This window comes from Lemur catta, chromosome 8, assembly GCF_020740605.2.
Source record: "Lemur catta isolate mLemCat1 chromosome 8, mLemCat1.pri, whole genome shotgun sequence".
In the NCBI taxonomy this organism is placed as follows: domain Eukaryota; kingdom Metazoa; phylum Chordata; class Mammalia; order Primates; family Lemuridae; genus Lemur; species Lemur catta.
In genome coordinates this window covers 16,761,193-16,781,544 of record NC_059135.1, presented here as the reverse complement: position 1 = coordinate 16,781,544, position 20,352 = coordinate 16,761,193, and the positions used below count along the sequence as shown (strand labels likewise).

General features: G+C 44.9%; 2 protein-coding genes across 9 annotated transcripts in view; both read right to left on the bottom strand.

Annotated features, from left to right (window-relative positions):
* Positions 1-13,029, bottom strand: part of NHEJ1 (non-homologous end joining factor 1) — an 81,350-nt gene extending 68,321 nt beyond the window's left edge. The window contains exons 1-3 of one of the 3 annotated variants that reach the window (XM_045560037.1): positions 12,973-13,029; positions 8,701-8,877; positions 7,982-8,194 (exon numbers count right to left, since the gene is read on the bottom strand). In XM_045560037.1, the coding sequence (XP_045415993.1) occupies positions 7,982-8,194; positions 8,701-8,877 (390 nt within the window). In that variant the 5' untranslated portion in view covers positions 12,973-13,029. Of the gene's footprint in view, positions 1-7,981; positions 8,195-8,700; positions 8,878-11,600; positions 11,706-12,972 lie in introns of those variants that run through there. The other 2 variants (XM_045560036.1, XM_045560038.1) reach the window with 2 other exon arrangements.
* SLC23A3 (solute carrier family 23 member 3) lies at positions 12,293-19,655 on the bottom strand. Of its 6 annotated transcripts, none has more exons than XM_045560028.1 (12): positions 18,795-19,655; positions 18,500-18,657; positions 18,259-18,380; positions 17,996-18,069; positions 17,619-17,800; positions 17,173-17,296; positions 16,902-17,016; positions 15,313-15,566; positions 14,712-14,817; positions 14,238-14,405; positions 13,165-13,260; positions 12,293-13,072 (listed from the first exon to the last, which is right to left on the bottom strand). In XM_045560028.1, the coding sequence occupies exons 1-12, from the start codon at positions 18,954-18,956 to the stop codon at positions 12,780-12,782; spliced, it is 1,854 nt and encodes a 617-aa protein (XP_045415984.1). In that variant the 5' UTR covers positions 18,957-19,655; the 3' UTR covers positions 12,293-12,779. The 6 variants fall into 6 exon arrangements, with proteins under 6 accessions (XP_045415984.1, XP_045415981.1, XP_045415980.1 ...); XM_045560025.1 differs by having other exon boundaries at positions 18,283-18,380; XM_045560024.1 differs by having other exon boundaries at positions 16,902-17,296; positions 18,283-18,380.
* Between the last annotated feature and the right edge of the window lie 697 nt (positions 19,656-20,352).

Below are 20,352 nucleotides of genomic sequence, written 5' to 3'. Positions count from 1 at the left end.
AGAAGTTCAGCTTTGGAAAAATTTATTTGCTCTAGACCCAATCTTCTTTCCTAGGACTTGTTTTAAGTTTGGTCCTATTCAAGGAAGATCAGGAAGAAAATTAGGCAAATACTATATGACAGCCAATGAATGCCCAGTGGGTTGAACTGAAAATAAATGTCATTGCTAACCAAGGAGCAACACCATCCATTTGATGGCAGCATTCAAATAACAAACTCCTAAAGTTAATAACCAGCTTCTCTGGGGGAAGGGGGGAAGACAGAGGGGGAGGAGCACCTTAACAGCAATTTCTTTGAGTGATAATAAATACAACAACATGAAACATGATGAGGACCAGTTTTTAATTAATGCCATGTCTAATTAAATATGATAATGCCATACTAGGCAATAGAAATTATCAGACCCCAATGTCTACATAGTAAATAAATAAATAAATAAATAGATTTTGTATCAGTAAATATTTTAAATGCTAAAATAACTTCATAGGATTAGGTTATATCACTCTGAATTATTGAGGTATAATTCATCTCAAAGTTACATGAACACTACAATGATTTCCCTTAGATCAGATAGCATTGTTCTGTTATCAGACTTGAATTAATGCTGAGTAGAAATCTTAAAAATATATGTGAATGGTCATAAGAAATACTGGTTAAAATATGTAAGTAGAACAAAGCAAATCCATAGATACTATAAGGAAAAATCTTGAAGTGCTTTAGGAGGTAAGGGAAACTTCCCTTCACTTAAAGACAGCAATTTATGAAGAAATACAGTTCAAGTCATTCAACAATTAGGCACCTACTAGGTACTTAATATGTGCTCTGACCCTATGAGGCCTCTGCCCTCAAAAAGCTCACACAATAAAGGAAGTCAGGAAGTGTGGTGGATACAGAAGCAGGAGTTGCCAATCCTTCTCAGAGGAAAAGCTATTTATAATTTTCCCCCAAAGTCTTCAGATTTCCCATAGGAATGTTCACGAGTCATAGGCAGGAGAACAGAATGACAGCTCTCAATCTCTACATGAATCATGATGGGTGAAACAGTGAAAAGGGTAATAGACTGGGAACTAAGAGACCTGGATGCTAATCCTGACTCTGACAGCACCTAGATACGAAAATGACTGAATCTCAACTATTTTCATTGTCTTTGTCTTTTTTATTTTTATTTTTTCAACAAATCTTAAGGACAATCAATCTTTGTCTTTTTAAAAAAAAATTATGGAGTTGGAATATTTGCTGTCACAGACCCACTAAAATCCTGAAGAGAATATTACATATGTTCTCTTATTTAATCCTCACAACCTCACAGTTTCTCCATTTTACAGATGAAAAAACAGAATCATAAAAATTCAGTACTTATCCAAGTTAATATAAGTAGTCTGAAAGTGGTGGACCTGAGTTACAAATTAAAGTCTGCTGGTTTCAAAGCCTGTGTTTTTCCAACCACTAAGAAACCTCTGGATGTGACTCCTAGGAATCATAAAATGACCAAAGAGGTGACAAATCTAAAAGTCAAAATATAGAATATTAAGAATTATATTAGGCTGGGATCAGTGGCTCACACCTGTAATCCTAGCTCTCTGGGAGGCCAAGGCAAGAGGATCACTTTAGGCCAGGAGTTCTAAACCAGCCTGAGCAAGAGCAAAACACCGTCTCCACTAAAAATAGAAAAAATTAGCCAGGTGTGGTGGTGCACACCTGTAGTCCCAGCTACTAGGGAGGCTGAGGCAGGAAGATTACCTGAACCTAGGAGTTTGAGGTTGCTGTGAGTTAGGCTGATGCTACGGGACTCTAGGCTGGGCAACAGAGTGAGACTCTATCTAAAAAAAAAATTATATCAGATACTATTAGATACTAGAAAGAATAGATAACTGGAAGGAGGAAGAGATGAAGTTTTTCATAAGTGGAGGTGGGCTCAGTTTTAGAAATCATAGACCTGAAGCGCTATATATTCCATAACATTCTGCAGAGACTTATAAACCATTAACTTATTAACATGAATACATTATGTTGTAGAGGGTGTGGGGAAACAGGTACTCTCCTACTCTCCTGTATGGCTAATAGGAGCTAAGCTGCACAATGTCTCTGGAAGACAATTTTGCATTATGTTAACAAGACTAAAAGATACAAATATTCCTTGACCCAGCTATTCCACTTATAGGAATTTACTTACTTACACATTTACATGCAGAAAAAGTAAATATAAGAATAGTCACTGTGAATAACAACAAAATACTTAGGTATCTACTAATTGCAGATCAAATATACGTTAATACATTCATTAGATAAAATGCTATGTTGCCATTACAAATATCAAGGTAGGGCTGGGCATGGTGGCTCACACCTGTAATCCCAGAACTTTGGGAGGCCAAGGCAGGAGGATCACTTGAGCTAACGAGTTCAAGACCAGCCTGGGCAACACAGCAAGATCCCATCTCTACGAAACATTTAAAAATTAGCCAGGTGTTGTAACACATGACTATAGTCCCAGCTACTCGACAGACTGAGGTGAGATGCTCGTCTGAGCCGAGGCATTCAAGGCTGCAGTAAGCTATGATCACATCACTGCATTCCAGCCTGGGTAACAGAGTGAGACAATGTCTCTAAAAAATAAAATATATATATATATGTATGTATATATATATAAAGGCAGGTCTTCTAAATGTATTGATATAAATGATCTCTATATTCTATAATTAAGTGAAAAAGCAAGGTACTGAAAAGTATGTACAACATGATACCATCTGTGAAAAAATATATATATACACAGATATGTATTTGATTGTACAAGGATACATATACAGTATATATATACACACATATATACATAGACATATATAGCTTTCTTTAAGAATCCACAAGATGCTGATATCAGTAGTTGCTTCAGAGAAGGAAAACAAGGGACTGGAGAAAAGGGGAGAAAGGAGACATTTTTTCACTGTATATACTTAAATGCTGTTTGAAATGTTTGCCTTTTGCATGAATTATCCATTCAAAACAATTAAAAACAAGAATGAGTAACAAACAAAAATTATGACTGTGTGACCTCACAGATACACACATGAGCCTGAAATAGTATCCACCTACATCCTTGCCAATGTCCACCACCTCTAGCTTTTTCCCTGCAAAGCTCCCTCAAGTTCAGGGGGTTTCCCTGGTGTGCATTCTTCTTCTTTTAATGGTAAGTTTTTTAACTTAAAGCACAATTGTTAATCAACTAACTTCTCCCCATGGCCAACCAAGACTCATCCCTCTCTAAACACTGTTGTCTCTTTCCTTATTATAGCTCCTCAATTAGAGCAATTTGCCTAGAATAGCTAGTTTTTCTTTACATATTTTTTCAATTGTAATATCACTATACAGTGTTCCTTACTGTATTGTTTTGAAAGAAGAAACTATTGGAGCCCATCAGCAAGGAGAACTGCCTCTGCAACCATTCTACGTATTCTGAATTTCTGGGTCCACATAACACAAACCGAGACTAGCTATTGTTTGGGATTCCCAAAGACTGCCCAAATGTATTGGTCCCAGAACAAGCATTATTGAGGGAACACTGCCCTCTGGTGTCACTTAGAAAGTTACAGGAATTCTGAAGGAAACAGGTAAATTCTCTAAAGCAGATGGAAAATTTCACAAGAAATTCAATTAAAATCAACAAATGTGAGTGACTACTATATGCTAAGCACAGTTGATAGGCCTTAGAAATTCAGAGATGAATGAGAAATACCTCTCCCAGCATTCAAGACTGGCTTTACTGGCTTCCAGATCTAAAGTAAATATCAGTAAACAATTTCTCAAAAAGTCTTCGATCCAGTCATCTATCGATGCCAACGTGTCACATCACCTAAGGGAGACTAAAGAGGGGAGATAGCCCAGCACTTTGGGAAGCCGAGATGGGAGGATTACTTGAGGCCAGGAGTTTGAGACCAGTCTGAGCAAGATAGTGAGACCCTGTCTCTGCAAAAAATAGAAAAAGCAGCCAGGTATGGTGGCATGGGCCTGTAGTCCCAACTGGTAGGCAGGCTGTGGCAAGGGGATCACTTGAGCCCAGCCCAGGAGTTTAAGGCTGCAGTGAACTATGATGATGACATGGCACTCCAGCCCGGGCAACAGAGCAAGACTCTGTCTCAATCAATCAATCAATCAATCAGTAAAATACAGAAGGGAGATAGGAAATGATTCCCATTTGTCTTCAGATCGCTCTGATGATAAATCTATACCCTTAGGCCTCCCACAGAAGACCCTGTCCTCTAAGTACTACTCACTGAAGCCCTGTTTGTTATTCCAGCAAACTAGTTTTTAATGTCCACTCTAAATTTCTAATAAAATCTCCCGGATCACATAAAGCTATGAGTGAGTACAGGACATAATCTTCCTAGTCCCCGAAAATGGGCTTTCAGGCCAGACCAATCTAGGGTTCAAATTCTAGTTCAGGGGTGAGGAACCTGCGGCCTTAAGGACACATGTGGCCTTCTAAGTCCTTACATGAGGCCTTTCGACTGAATCCAAATTTTATACAACAAATCTTTTTATTTTTATTAATATATTTTTGTTTGTCTTTTATATTTTTATTTTTAAAATGAATGTATTTATACCCAATGGTCTTGAGAGAAGTGAAAAAAGGAGAAAAAATTTTTAAAAAATAAAATAAAATGAACATATTTAAAATACCAAAGAATAAAATAAGTTTCAACGAAATAATCCTCCCTGATTGACCAGCACAATTAGAACATCACGTCAGTGATGTTGCTAAATTGACAACTGCTATGCACATGATTTAGTTCTAACTTCCCCTGCCTAACTGGCACCACTACCACACGAAGCTGGTTGGCAAGAGTTTATGGGGGTCGAGTATGCCAGTCTGTAAGCTTTTGACAACAGTGCACTGTGTTTCTGTTTGAAGTGGAATTTGTGAATAGTTTCACAGCTTGACAGTATTTTTTAATTCTGTCTGCTTAACAGCCCATCATGTCAAAGAAGACCAAGAGAAAACTGAAGGAAGAAAACAGATTTTTTTAAATGAGGATTGGGAATTGCAATTATTATCTTGTTTCTGTTAAAGTTAAGATAATTTGCTTGCTTTGTGATACTGCAATATCAACATTAAAGAAATTAAACCATTAAAGAAATTCAATGCTCACCAGCATTATATTAATAACACTTATAAGGACCACAAATATTTTAAATTAGAGGGAGAGGCACGAAAGCTTGTACTGCAGAAATTAAAAGATAAAAAGCAAAAGCTAAGACAATTCTTTAAAGCAGCATTAAGACCTGGAAATAATGTCACCAAAGTAACTTATAAAGTAGCTTATACACTCAGGGGAAAAAAAAGGGAAGCCATTCAGTGATACAGAAATTGTGAAAGAATGCATTGTCAAAATTGTAGGATGGTTAGACCCTGATAACATTTCAGAGTACAAATAACTGCCTCTTTCAAGGAGAACTATAACTGATTGGCAGCATGAATTAGCCTTCAGCTTAGCAGAACAACTCATGCAATACTTCAAAAGGAAAATATTTATTATTCAATCACTTTGGATGAATTAACTGATACTACTGACTTGGCGCAGGTTTTACACTTCATTCGGGTTACAACTACATTTTCTTTGCTACAAAGAGTTACTTGCTTTGGGCACTCTTGCAAACAGAACATGGGGAATAAATATCTTCAACAATTTTCAAGAGAAATGTTATGAAGTTGGACTGAATTTGGTAAATTTAGTGAGTGAATTTACAGATGGTGCACCTTCTATGACAGGAAAACATGAAGAGTTTATTGCACAGATAAGAAAAGTACTAACAGATCCAGATGCTATCATTTTTTTCACTGTATCTTGCATCAGCAAAATCTCTGTGCTAAAGCTACTATTTTAAGTGACACTTTGCAACAAGTTATAAGTATTGTTAACTATATTCATGAAAATGTAACACAGCATCATCAGCTTTGTAACATGCTAAAGTTGAATAACAATGTAGTCAGTGTGGATTTGCCATATCATTCTAAACTGCATTGGCTATTTCAGGGACAGGTGTTAGCCAAAATTTTATCTCTAGGAGAACAGACAGTTAAATTTTATGAGGAACAGAATCGGCAATGTAAATTATTAAAAGTTTCTAAAGGAGTGTAGCATTTCTGTGTGATACCATGTCAAATCAAAGCAACTTGAATATTTCTTTGCAAGGTAAAACTAAGCCTATATATATATGGCAAAAAAAATCCAAGCATTTTTAAAACAGTTATCTTTTTTCAAAATATTTCTTCTTTCAAAAGGAAATTTCCGATGAGCATTTTCCCCAGTTAGCAAAGGTTATTGATGAGAAGGATGATATATGTGAATCATTTGAAGAATACACAGCTTTTACAGACCTATTAATTGGAGAATATGATGAAAGGTTCACTGACTTGGAGAATCATGACATCAAACTCAAATTAGCATTTCAGCCTCACCTAGTTGATAACAACAAGGCACCTAACTACAGATGGTATTGACTTAGCTCTCAGTAGATGACATTTTAAAGTCATTATTTTATGCTTAAAAAGATCCAATTGAAATATGGAAAAATGTAGTAGAATACCCACACCTTTGGCAACATGCCCAAAAAATGCTTTCTTGCTTTTCAATCACTTACTGTTGTGAATCTACATTCTCCTACCTAACCCAAATCAAGATGCCCTTAAGGTCACAAATGACTGATACTCCTCTAGAGGATCAAGTGAAACTGGGGACCTCGTCCTCTCCGCCACCCAGTGCCCCACTCGCCTCCTCTCATGGGGGGTGGGGGGGTGGGCGTGGGGAAGGGGGGGTGGTTAAAAATATTTAAATATATGTAAAAAAAGATTTTAAAAAAAAACTGGGGACCTCCATGCTGCAACCAAATATTCAAATGCTTTCCAACAAAAAGCAGATACAACAAAGTCATTAAATGGTTAGTAACTTTAAAATTAACAGTTTTCATTTTTTGAAATTATTAAGTACATAGTAGTTAGATTTTTTACAAAATAATGTAAATTTTTAAGTATATCTAATTGAAATTTCTGGAATGCGGCCTTATTTGATTATAGTTAAATTAATGCAGCCTTCCAACATGAAAACGCTCCCCACCCCTGTTCTGGTTCATTCATTTATAAGCTGATGACTTTAGACAAGTTACTTTCAATCTCAGTTTCCTACTCTGAAAACCAAGGATAATAATACTCACCTTGCAGGACAGTTATGAGGATTAAATGAGATAATGTTTAGAAAGGAAGCTAACACTGGTACATAGTCTACCAGGTTACCAGAGTGATCCTGATAAATCACAAATTGGATCATGTTACATCCCTTTGTGAGGTTTTTCAGTGAATTCCTGCTGCCTTTGGGACAAAATCCAACCTCATCAGGCTCCTTCAAGATCTGTCCACTGTCTACCTCATTTCTCATACCTTCCTATCTATACTTCAGTCATGAAGTTCCTGAACTTGCCCTATACTTACGCATCCCTGCACCTCTTGCCTAGAATGACTTTTCTCTTTATTTTCTCCCAAGTAGTTTCTACTCCTCTTCAAAACTCAGTTCAGAAACTGTCTCTTCAAAGAAGTTTTCTCTAATCCTCAACCATCCTGGGACTAACTCAATCATAGAATTTACCATACTTTATCATAATTTCCTGTCTGTCTTCTCACTAATTTATGAACTCCAGGAAGAGGCTATATTGTTTCAGGTCTGAATACCCAACAATTAGCCCATAGTAGATGCTTAAAAATTTTTGATAAATAAATGAATAAAGACTCCCATAAAGAGTGTAGATTCAAATTCTGCTCCTTTTACAAGGAAAAGATATATCAGACAAGAATCCTTTTTGCTCTCTGTCTAGTTAAGGAAAGTTTTCTGATTGGAGAAGAATTTCAAATAGGGCGTATAAAAAAATAAGAGCACCTAAAGCTTCCTCTCAAAGTAGCTAGCCTTCCTCCTCCCACCCCATATTCTAATTGCACTTACCAGGGAAGGACTAGCTAGGATGCAGTGGAAACTCCAATAGAAGGGGAGACCAGACAGCTCACTCCGCACCCGTAAAATCAGTGCCTCTGCCCCACATTCACAGGAGAAGGTAGCTTCACTAGAGTGAGCAGTGTCCTTCAACAATGGGCGAAGCAGGTTATCCAAATGACAGAGAAAAGCCGCAGGGGGAGCAGTCAGCCGCTTGTTCAGTTCCTAGAGAGATAACAGCTGTACAGACTAAGGGTGATAAAAGAAAACTGAATCCTTCATAAGTAATAGCAAAGGAAAGCCCTGGTTAACATGAGGACAATGGGCATGCAAGGAAGGGAAGGGAAGATAAAAACATCAGAATGGGAAAGAAAGAAACAAAAAGAGTCACAAAGATTAACTGACCTACTTCACAATTCTGCCTTGGGCAAGACCAATTTACAGAAGGCCTATGTATATCAAATAATAGAGATCACATTATGTATTATCATCCATACAGTACAGAAACTAACTCTCTTTCTCATCAACACATGCCTGCCCACACACAGGAAAAGATCCCAGGGTTACAGGTAGGGTGCAGGGTGTTAATTGGAATTGTCTCAACCCAGTTCAGCTTTGCTTGGCAACCTATGGGCCAGCAAGCTGGCTGACGTTAATGTCCCCTGACCTTCACTAGGAAAGAATGGTATCACCCCCCACCACCCCACAGCAGCACTTCTCTTTATACTTACCTTGGCTCGCTGGCTGACCACACTAGTGTCCACCTGTTCATGCCACACCTGTTGAAGATCGGAAACCAGCAATGCATATCCCTGCTTGGTGATAAAAGCCTTGGCCAAGAGGGAGTTCTCAGCAAGCTGTAGCCATCCCCACGGCTGCATCAACAGGCCCTGCTCCAGTTCCTCCATCTGTAAGAAAGTTCTAATTTAGCAAAGTGCCTCCAGGGTCATGTAGGCCTAGAGAGGGCACCACTCAAATAGCTCTACATCAACTAAAAATCTCCTGAAGATCCTCCCTGATAAAACAGAAGGCATGAATTTATGTTCTCCCAGTACATAACCAGGTGAGCACTCACCTTACTACCTCTTAGCTACTAAAAATCAATTAATATTTAGAATCTTAAGGGATTTTTTCCCCACATTAAGTTCCTAGAGGGTACAAAAATCTTTCTTCCATAATGTTTAAGCCTCCACATATTGCTGTTAGTATTTCTGCTTTCTAATAATATTACAATGTGGAAACCTAAACCACACTTGTTGCATCTTTACCACATTTTTTTTTTTTTTTGAGACAGAGTCTCACTCTGTTGCCCGGTCTAGAGAGCTGTGGCATCAGCCTAGCTCACAGCAACCTCAAACTTCTGGGCTCAAGCAATCCCCCTGCCTCAGCCTCCCGAGTAGCTGGGACTACAGGTGCGTGCCACCATGCCCGGCTACTTTTTTCCTATTTTTAGTAGAGATGGGATCTTGCTTTTGCTCAGGCTGGTCTCAAACTCCTGAGCTCAAGCAGTCCTCCTGCCTCAGCCTCCCAGAGTGCTAGGATTACAGGCGTGAGCCACCGCACCTGGTCTCACATTCTAAATAGTCAATGCTACCCTTTCCCAGAACTAGAAAAAAAGGAATAGTTCTTGTGTTATAAAACATCATAAGTCATAAGTGTCATGGCCAGGAAATTCAACTTACTTGATCATTATCTAAAAACAAAGCTTTGGAAGCTCTCAGGATTTAAAAAAACCCTAAAACAGAGGTTCTTCTTCTTCTTTTTTTTTTTATTCTCAAGTGTTGAAAAAAACAGAGGTTCTTAATTCAGAGTCAATGCATGTGAATCCTCTGGAATTATATGACAATTTTGTGTGTACATGCATGTATGCATGGGGTGGGGAGGAGAGACCCACAGCTATTAGCAAATTCTCAAAGGGATCAATGACACACACAAGAAAGCTAAGAAGCTCCGTGTCCAGGAGCAACAGAAAAGACCCACATCCCATTTCAACAAGGGCCTGGATGATTAGGAAGTCATGACTACAAGGCACAGCATATCACAGAGGTGGAGACACTGAATTAAGTTCCACTTAACTCATTCCCCCATATCCCACCCTAGGGCACTGCCACCAATGGTATCATGCCATGTTGCACAGCCTAGAACCCCTAGAAACTAACTTTTCTATCTCAATAGCTGAAGTAGTAGCCTTAACCTAGTAGATATTCAGTAGATATGGCTACTTGACAGAGTTTGATTATTTTTCCTGGGGTGAGGAAGGGTAATTAAATCTTCATTATTCCAATCTACAAATACACAATGAAGAGAAGCGTGGGGGTGGGGTGCAGAATCTAGAATATAAAGAAAATAATTAAATGCCTTAAGTCTAATTAACACAATGATTTCCATCTCAGCAAGCCATCATTCTTCTAACCATAACCTAGTTTTTGAAGCACTGCCTTGTGACCTAACTTAATCTGCACAGTAACTAGACAGGTGTAATATAACTACATATATATCTGATGACTTTCATTTGCAGCAGCCTCAAAACCTTGTGTTTGGAAGATGGTGTTTCCCTCACATTTCCCACGTGCTATTCCTACACGTGGAACAGAAATGGTCTTAGAATTACTAGGCTAGTCTTCACTGAATAAGAGTTCCACATTGCCAAAGGTCACAAACGCAAATTAAAGTCGCCAAACCCTTTTTCTTCCTTATAGGCACTCCCCAGTGTACACTTTAAGAGTCATCAAAATTGGGTTTATTATTCAAGTCCATTCCTTCAGAAAGCCCGGAAGCTCAGAACCCTCAAATTGACGGGATTTTTGTCCGGGGGGTGGGGGAGCAGTGTTGGAGGGCAGTTAAAAATGTGGCCAGGAGCAACTGGCCCTATAAAAAGGTCTGACACATTCAGCACGAGACTGGGGCTGGCTGCTTCCACCATTGAGCCTCCCGTTCTGTGTCTGAGGCCTCTAAATTTCCCCTTTTCTTTCTTCCTTCGAGGCCGCCTTTAAAATTCACGTTAACCCATTCATCCGTTCAGTACTCTTGAGTGCAGAGGAAGAGGCTCTGGGAGGGGGCAACAGCGGGGGTGAAGTCCCCTGAGAATGGTTATCTGCACCAAGTTCCGCTCCTCAGCCGCGAGCCCCTCTCTTAGGACAGTTCCTCGGACACTCTGCAGAGGGCAGCAAGGCCCCAGAGACCATCAGGCTGGGCCACGCCCTGTCCCCCTGGAAAAGGGAGAGCCCTCAGTCCCAGTACCACAGCCCCACCCGGGAGTCCAGCCTGCCGTCCAGCTAACATCCGCCCTGGCTAGAAGAGGCTTCGCTATACGTCTGCTGCACCGGCGGCACTAAGGCGCGGCTTGGGACCCTTCAAAGAGTAACAAAGCCAACCAGATGCAGCTTTGACGCACCAAGCAGCCGGCAAAGGAGCACCCTCACCGAAGCCCCACAATATCCGCCGTGACACCAGAGGCGGACTGCGCACGCGCGGCCCCTGCGGCCCCGCCCACTCCCGGAGGCCTGCCCCAGATCCCCGGCCGAGCTAGGTCCCTCCTGGGAGAACGCGCCCGCGCCAGGCTAGACCCGCAGGGTTTCAGCAGCCCGTCGCCGACCGGCTCCGGCCCCGACTCGAGCTTGATCCCACCTACCGTCGGCTACCGCGAGAGCTCCCTCCCTCCTCGCGGCGGGCACGCCTGCCCGCGCAAATCGAAAGGCCTAGAGTAGAGACAGATTCCCCCCCACACGCTGGAGGCGGGGTCTTGTGGCACGGGGGCGGAGCCCAGGCCTGGCGTGGGCGGGGCCTCTGGGCCCAGACAGCGGGTTAAAGGAGCGCCCGGAGCCGAGGGCCACAGACGCCGAGGGGAAGTAGAGGCCCGGCGGTCGGCCAGTAGAGAGATTGAGGGTAGTGGCGCTTCTTGGAGTCACGCTGGCGGAGTAGAAAGAATACCGGAAGAAGGTGTAAGAGAGGGGAGCCTAGGGTTTTGTTTGTCGAACTCAAGTTATTTCTCTTCCCTCCCCTACCTGTCCAGTTTTGTTTTGTTTTAATGTCCTCGGTGGCATTAGAGTTTATGAGAGAGGCATTTCTCAGGCATAAACTTCGTAGTCTGACTTCATCCTTTACCTCTCCTCTGTCCACCCCATACTTATGCTGTCACCGCTGAGAAACTTGAAAACTCTCAACTCATCCTGTGTTTTGTACAACTCCTGGTTCTGCTCAAGCTGGATCCCCGAACCTGAAAAATTAAAACTCCTCACTTGTCAAGGCCACCTCAGTGTTTCTTTCATAAAGCCTTTCCCACTATCCCCAATCAGAATTAATTGTTCCTTCCTCTTTGCTCCCACAGCATTATTTTAATCTTTATTACAGACTGCCTTCTGCTTTGCATTTTAATTAGCAATTACATAGGCTTTTTTAAAACTGTAAATGCCTTGGAGGGCAGGGACTTGTCTTATCCATGTCTGTAGCTCCAGGACCTTGCACATGGGAGGGGCTCAATAAGTATTTGTTAAGTGAATGCTGGAGTTCAAGTGGCAGTGAGTAGTTCACAGGCAAAATCTCATTCATTCATTCATAGCCCACTAAACCATGGCCTCTTTCTGGAACGGTTAGACCTAATTAAGAGAAGGAAAGGCAACCCACCCTATTGGGAAATGGGCACTCTAGGTGGGCCCATGTTAGACATATATTCATACACACACACACACACACACACACACACACACACACACACACATCCTCTATGAGAAAGTAGAGCCTGGGAGATGACTCTCCAGTAAGCTGGGAGTTAGGACTAAACTAACCAGCGTAGAAGGAGGAGTCTTGGTAATTACTGGGACCTAAGCCCTTCTCTGCTAGATGCAGGGCATGGTTCCCCAGAGCCAGGTAGCAAGTCTGACATCTCTCCTGGCTCAGAGGACCCCCCTTCCTCATCCTCAGGGTCTTCAGGCAGTGGGCAGAGGCAACAGAGACGCTGGGGGATGCAGGGACACAGGTTTTGGGTAGGGAAAGGAAGCCCATACTCTTGAGCAGCCTTCTCCCTGGACTTCTGCAGCATCTGAGCCTCTTGGCCAGCGGAAGGAGATGGCAGCCCTTGACCTAGGCCTCGCTCAAGCTGTGTGCCTGCAAAAGAGAAGTTGATCAGGCCATTGCCCAACCCAGGGAGTGTGACTTAAGGCCATTTCCCAGTCTACTAGGGCTTGCCCTCAACTTACCAGGAATGGTGTTCTCTAGGAGGAAGGCTAAGAGTCCAGCCAGGAAGATGGGCTCCGTCAGCAGTGAGTGCAGTAACACATCCAAGGGGCTCCAGCCTACAAGGGGTTGGGGCCAGGCAGGAAGGGAACTCTGATCCTGTACCCTAGGCCAGGGAGGCATATCCTTCCAGACCTAAACCTAAGTCTTAGACTAAAGACAAGTCTTTCTGAATTATCATTTCATCCCCCTCACCCTTTGTCCCTCTACTCTCCATTCCCCACACCCAGGCCCTTCCCAAGGATCCCTGCTCAACTCACCCTCTAGGTGTGCTGTGACTGTTCCAAGCTCCCTTTCTCTGGAATGTTTGGTATTAAAAGCCCCAACCTTATCTCCCACTTTTTACCTTCTGTGCTCTCTCCTGGGTTTCTCAACTTCTGTATTACTGACATTTTGGACCAGATAATTCTTTGTTTGGGGCAGGGAGCAGTCTGTGCATTATAGGATGTTTAGCAGCATCTCTCTATGCACTAAACACTAGTAACAATCCCCCCTTCTCCCATCTGTAACAGCCAAAAATGTCTCCAGACATTGCCATATGTCCCCTGTGGGGACAAAATCACCCCTAGTTGAGAACCACTACTCTAGACAAACTGAGCTATTTGCTGTTCTCAGTACATATCTCATGACTTCCTACATCTATGTATTTGTGTACAATGGTTTCTCCATCAGGAATAACCTTGTTTTCACCAAATATGTTTAAAACTTACCATCCTTTAAGACCAGCTCCATGTTACTGAATCACCTCAAACAGAAGCTATCTCTCTTACCGCTGAACACCACAGCTCTTTATCTTAACCTTTCTTGTCATTTTCCTACACATCTCATCTCTTTTACTAGACTGTAACTCCTGGAGGGACCTTTGTATCCCACGTGGCTAGTATGGTGCTCGATAAATATTTGTTAAGCAAATGGATGAACCACTTACACCAAAGCTGAGAGAAGGGTATGGGGCCAGAGTCCAGAAAGCCTGAAGCCTCAGCCCGTTGCTTTCCCACTACTGAGCAACTCCTCTTCCCCTCCCCACTCTACACACCTGTGCTGAGTAGGACCGGGGCTTCCCGAAACCATCTTGGCAGCAGCAGGGCCATGAAGATGGAGAAGCCCACAATGAAGACATTCCGCCCAGAGTCAATGTCAGCCAAGTGGAAGCTGGAGAATCCAGTGGACAGAACCACCGCCTGCGTCACCCCCAGCACCCCACCTGTCTCGTACAGAAGAAATCAAGGGGGGTTGGAGAGGCCTCATGCAGCACAGGGCATTGCAGGGCGGGCAAGTTGTGATAGGGAGAGAGAAAGGCTCATTTCTGATTCTGCAAGAAGCCCAGAAACCCAGTCAAGATGCCAAGATGTTGGGCTGAGAAATTGAGGGCAGCTGACACATGCCCATGTCCATCTACCCATATATCCAGGAAGGCTATTTAGAAAGAAAGGGTGCCAGCCTATGCAACTGGCTGGGCCACACTGGGCAGTACTGGTTCTATACCAGTCCTCTTGCTACATCCACTCACCGAGCACAGGCAGCGGGATGCTGGTGAGGAGCTGAGCCAGCCTCGGGGAGAGCCCAAGCCCCACACAGAGCAGCCCCGCTAAGTGGGCCACTCGCCGAGATCCAGCCTACGTGAAGAAGAGACACTAGAAACAGCCACTTCTCGGACTGTTCCAGGTCTTTGCCTGGCCAGCTCCTTCTCATCATTTGGATCCCAACTCAAATGTTACCCTTCCAAAAAGCATCTTTGACCACTCTATCTAAACATGCCTCCTTTACTCACTAGCCTGATTTTTCTTAATAGCACTTCCACTCACTGAAATTTTCTCTACTTTCTCTTCAATCGTCTGCCTCTCCCTCTATGAAGTCCCCAAAAGACCAGGACTTTATGTGACTTGTTCTTTCGCCCAGCCTAGTGCAGTGCCTGATGCATAGGAGGAGTTCAGTCCTGATTTGTTCATGTCCCATGCTCTTAGCCCCTTACCGCTTCTAGGTACCTCCCTAAGTGAGATAATGATATGAAGTGTCTGAGGAGTGCTGGGCACAGCTGGTGATCAGTGTGAGTTCCTTCCCTGTCCTGCACCCCCAGCTCCTGCCCCCATCCCCATCCTGGATCCACCTACCTGGATAAGACTCACTGTGCCCACATTGGGAAAGCTGGATGCAGTGCCCATGGGGCTGCCCAGCAGCCCGGCCAGCACACTGCCCAGCCCCTCCAGGCTCAGCCCTCGACTGCAGGCATGCGGAGGAGGCGGAGGCAAGTGCAGCAGCCGGCCACACAGGGCGTAGCAGCCCAGGGAGCTGGTGGAGGCTGCCAAGGCCATGGAGATGCCTGCAGCCAAAGCCCTGGGCGTCAGCAAAGGCCAGTCCCACTCGCCTGGAGAGGGAGAAGGAGCCACTTTGGGGCCAGACTAAAGTCAGAAGCATCCCCCTGGCACCAATGGCCTGTGCCACAACGTGTTTGAAGATGGTATCTTAGAACAAAACCACTGAATTCTAAGGAGAGAGACCCATTCCTTTCCCATGCTCTACAGAGTCGTCTTTGGTCTGACTCTTCCCTTTCACTCCAGCCTCATCTCCTACCACATTCCACCTCACTTCCTTCACGAAGACACACTGGCCTTGTTTTAGGCCCTTGTACTTGCTGTGCTCCCAGCCACCACAGGGCCTTTGCATATGCTGTTCTCTCTACCCAGAATGCTCTTCTGTCCTGCCTTTGTCCACTTGGCTCCTTCTCATCTTTCACATCTCAGCTCAATAATCCCTTCCTCAGAAATACCTTTCCTGACCTCCCTGATAAAGTCGAATTCCCCATTGTAAGCCCTCATCACACAATGCATTTCCCGTTGGTTACATTTACCATGATGGCAATTTTACATTTACTTGGGTGACTAATTAGTACATGTATTCCCCAATAGACTGTAAGCTCCATGAAGGCAGGTACTGTGTCTATCATGCTCATTACCACCTCCCCTACTACATGCCTAGCACATAATGATCACTCAAGAGAGCCTTAAGTTGATGAATGAGCAAATTTCACACACAGTGCCTCAAAAGCAATCTTTTTTTTTTTTTTTTTTTTGAGACAGTCTTGCTCTGTTGCCCGGGCTAGAGTACCGTGGCGTCAGCCTAGCTCACAGCAACCTCAAACTCCTGGGCTCAAGCGATTCTCCTGCCTCAGCCTCCCCAGGAGCTGGGACTACAGGCATGCACCACCATGCCTGGCTAATTTTTTTCTATATATTTTTAGTAGCCCGGCTAATTTCTATTTTTTTTTTTTTTTAGTAGAGACAGGGTCTTGCTCTTGCTCAGGCTGGTCTTGAACTCCGGACCTTGAGTGATCCTCCCACCTTGGCCTCCCAGAGTGCTAGGATTACAGGGGTGAGCCACCGCACCTGGCCAAAAGCAATCTTTCTACATAGGTTGCCAATTCAAATGCCCATGGGGATGGTAACATAAGTGTGTCGATTAGGTTAGTAGCAGTAGTGCATGGTGGGGTATGCATTAACTATAGACGTCTGTCTCCCAGCACTGCCCCTAATAAAACACCTTTGGTAAGGGGCTGGAATTGCCCCTCACATTGGCAATTTCTCTCTGTGAATTTTGAGAAAACACAGGATTTGACTCAGGAATGAAATCCATTAAATCTTGAGTTCAAAGAAATAGGTATCTTTATTTGAGCAAGAGGGTGGAGGACTAGGAGAAAACCTACCTGGGTGAGGCAGCCAAAACCACGGTGCCTTAGGAGGGGCAGACAGCTCTAGGGGGACAACGCTGACACCCAGAAGGGCAGAGGTGATCCACACACAGGTTACAGGGATCAGCACCTGAGAGGCAAGACTGAGATGGGGAAGAACTCCTCCCCCAGAACCTCCTGAGACAGCCTCAAGTGGGGTAGACAGAAGCCAAAAGCTAGGGGGTGGAGCGAGCATTCCATGCCAGCCCTTCTGACCTCCACTGCCCGTGCCCAGACCCCCACATACCGAGAGCAGCCGGAAGGCATGGAGGTGAGTGTGAGTTGAAGAGGTCGAAGCTGGCCTCCAGGGGAATGCTGGCATGTGACAGGAGCCCAGGTGCTGAGAACAGACCACCATGAGCAGGATAACCCTAGGAGAGAGAAGGAGCTTTAGGAGTGAGAGGCAGCAGACATCCTGAGGGGTGGGAAAGGAGGTGTGAGTGGGCAGAATACCATAAAAGGGGGTCGCAGAGAAGAAACCCTCAAGGAAGGAGGAGGAAGGCTCCTTGGGGGACAGCAGAAGACAGTGTGAAAGTCAGGGAGACCAGGTGAATCAAGGAAGTCTTAGATTCTAAATATAAAAAGTGTTGTTCCTGCTTGGGTCACTGCTGACTCTGATGGGGCCAGTGGCTCTGCCCTCCCCTAGTCCACACCCCACTGGGCACCATCCCAGGCATCTCAGGACTCACGTACAGCAGGGCCAGGCCCCAGTGAGTGGAGCAAAACTGGGCCACCTCCCTGTGGGCAGAAAGCCCTGCCACAACCAGGCTGGGGGCCAGCACCAGGGGCCCACAGTGGCGGAACAAGCGGCCAGGACTCCCCAGCAGCCCCATCGTGCCCTGCAGCAGCCCAGACACCACCACTGCCCCGGACACCTGGGAGAGAAGAGGATGGAGAGAAACATTCTGCTCAATCAAACTGACCTCAGCCTGGACTTGCTAACTAATTCAGGTATGGGTCCCTCCCCAGACTCCTTCCCCAGAGCATCTGAATTCCTGCACAATGGAAACAAAAACCTCCCCAGGCCTGGCCACCCTTATCCCTCCTGCTTGCCATCACCATGTGCTCACCTCTTGGAGAGAAGTGTTCCAGAGCTCCAGGCTGTGGCAGCCAGGCCCCCTACACAGGCGCAGCAAGAGGGAGGCTGGGAGAAGTTTGGGGCATGGAGAGGAGAAAGGTATATGAGATGGAGACCCATTGCTCTATAGTCCTACTCGGTGCCTGGCACAGCTGCAAGACCCCTACGGAGCCTAGCAGTCCCAGCACTGCCCAATCTCAATCCCGCACCCACCTACATCTGTATGCTCAGATGAACACCAAATCCCACCTTTACCCCTTGCCCTTGCTTTGTACTCACAGTTTCCAGGTGCCTCTATGGCCAGAGGTAGCTTTCGGCTGCTCAGCACCAGAGCAGGGATAAGGAATTCTAAGGATGGAGCCTGGACAAGAGGTAGCCTGTAGGAACAGCAGCCCCAGCAGGTCTGAAAACATGTAGCAGCCAAAAGGACTCGCCCCAGTCTCTCCTATCCCCCACCTCAGGGCCCCACCCCTCTCCCCAGAGAAGTTCCCCTCACCTGCTGCCCATCCAAGTTTGCAGGACTGTAGACACGCCACATGAAAAGAAGCTGGAGGCCAGGAGCTGAGAAGGGGAGTAAGAGAGTCCTCCTGGGGCAAGACTGCGAAGCAGGAGCAAGTGAGAGGCACAAAGTAGAGATGCCAGGACCAAGATATGCTGCAGGTGGAGGGATGGGGAGGGGCAGTCTTCAGAAAAAGGAGGAAATAACTATTTCCAGAGGCCTTCTCATGCCACACCTCCTCCCCCAAACACCCCCTTCAGCCAGTGCAAACTGCTGCATCTCTGTCTCCTACCTGCAGAGCCAGAAGACAGCTGAGGCCCCAGGGCAGAGGCCCACACAGAGAGGCCCAGGAATGGGAGGAGTGATTCTGGGGAGCAGGTGGCGGCAGGGGAACCAGGACATCCTGGGAGCCCACCGATCGGAGTTGGATGGGATGGGGGTGTGATCTGCTCATGCTGCCCTGCCTTTTGTCTAGTCTGAGCAGCCCTGGGCCAGAGTTAAGTAGAGAGTCAGAGGTCAGAGTTTAGGTGAAGTTAGGGAGGGGGCGGGGAGGGGTGGGGGTGTCAATGAAGCGGAGCAAAGGGATGAGGAATTTGGGGCAGGACAGGGCCCTTTCACCTTTGCCCAGTTCTTGTGCAAATTCCATCAGCCATTAACTGGAAAGCCAAGTTCTGGACCCCCTCCCCCAAGAATCTTCATCCAGATCTCCTGCTGCTAGACCAGGTTCAGGAAAAGTAGGATAGGAGGGGTGGGGAGGAGACCCATCAAAATAATCTGAGGAGATTTTGCAGACTGTATTTCCTCTCTCCCAGCACCAACATTCAAAACTGTCTCCACTAAATCCAAAGTTCTTAACCCTTTTAGGACCAAGACCCTTGGACTACCTCAAAATGAAACTTGTGGATGATATAACCTACATCACACGTTACAACAGCCACAAACAACTCCATATGATGTCCTCACTGTGATGTAAAATGAAATGTACAATAACATGCATTTCATTATATGAAAGCTTAGCACAACTAAACCAGAAGACAATGAAGTAGTCCGATCCCTACATCTGTATGTAGAATTGCTGCGGATGTGACAGCTACAATGCCAGCTGATACTGGTGCTTTATTGTCGACTCAGGGTCCACAAGCAGTGCTAACATTGGTAACCTGATTTTCCAAAATGGTGAACAAACTCTTGGTAAAGTGCTGAGCAAAATGACTTTGGTTTAATTTATACGGAGATGCATTCCTGGCAAGCTGAGTCTTTTTCCAAAATGTGCAAAAACTATTTCATGTTACATGTAAAATAATAGTCCTAGGCTTATATATAAACAGAATTTTCGTAGACATGATCACCAGTCATTTCAAAGACTGTCTTGGGAATTCTTCATAGTATGGGAAGTCCTGAGCATTCCAGGATGTCTAGCATCCTACCCAGGCCAACTAAAACACCTACAGCATCCCCTCAGAACCTTCAGACAACCAAAAACCAGCCCATAAATTTCTAAAATGTCCCCTAGGGGGCAGTACCGCCCCTCCTGTGAGTGATCTTCAGCAGTCCCGTACGCCCTGTTGAGCTGCCCAGACTGTTTTCATTCTTCCAGTGATGACCCAGGCTTGGAGATCTTGAAGTTGTTAAACAAACACCACGTGACTACCACTACGTGTCAGAATGGTGAGGACATCAGGATAAAAAGTGCCCTCGGGGCTTGCCCTCAAGGAGCTCATGGGCCTCTGCTGGATACACAGCTTGACCACTCTTGGCAAGGCATGCTTCAGGATGCACAAGGATGGTGCTCACCCAGAACACATGAGACAGGGCCAACCCAGGCATGGGACAGTCACCATTTGTGTCCC

Excerpts from the sequence above, each read along its gene's own strand:
- SLC23A3 (XM_045560024.1), bottom strand. The coding sequence starts at position 18,956 with ATGAGCAGATCACACCCCCATCCCATCCAACTCCGATCGGTGGGCTCC. Across the intron at positions 18,658-18,794 it reads GCTGTCTTCTGGCTCTGCAG|CATATCTTGGTCCTGGCATC; the intron begins GTAGGAGACAGA and ends CTCCACCTGCAG. Across the intron at positions 14,818-15,312 it reads GCACAGTGAGTCTTATCCAG|GCTGGATCTCGGCGAGTGGC; the intron begins GTAGGTGGATCC and ends TTCTTCACGTAG.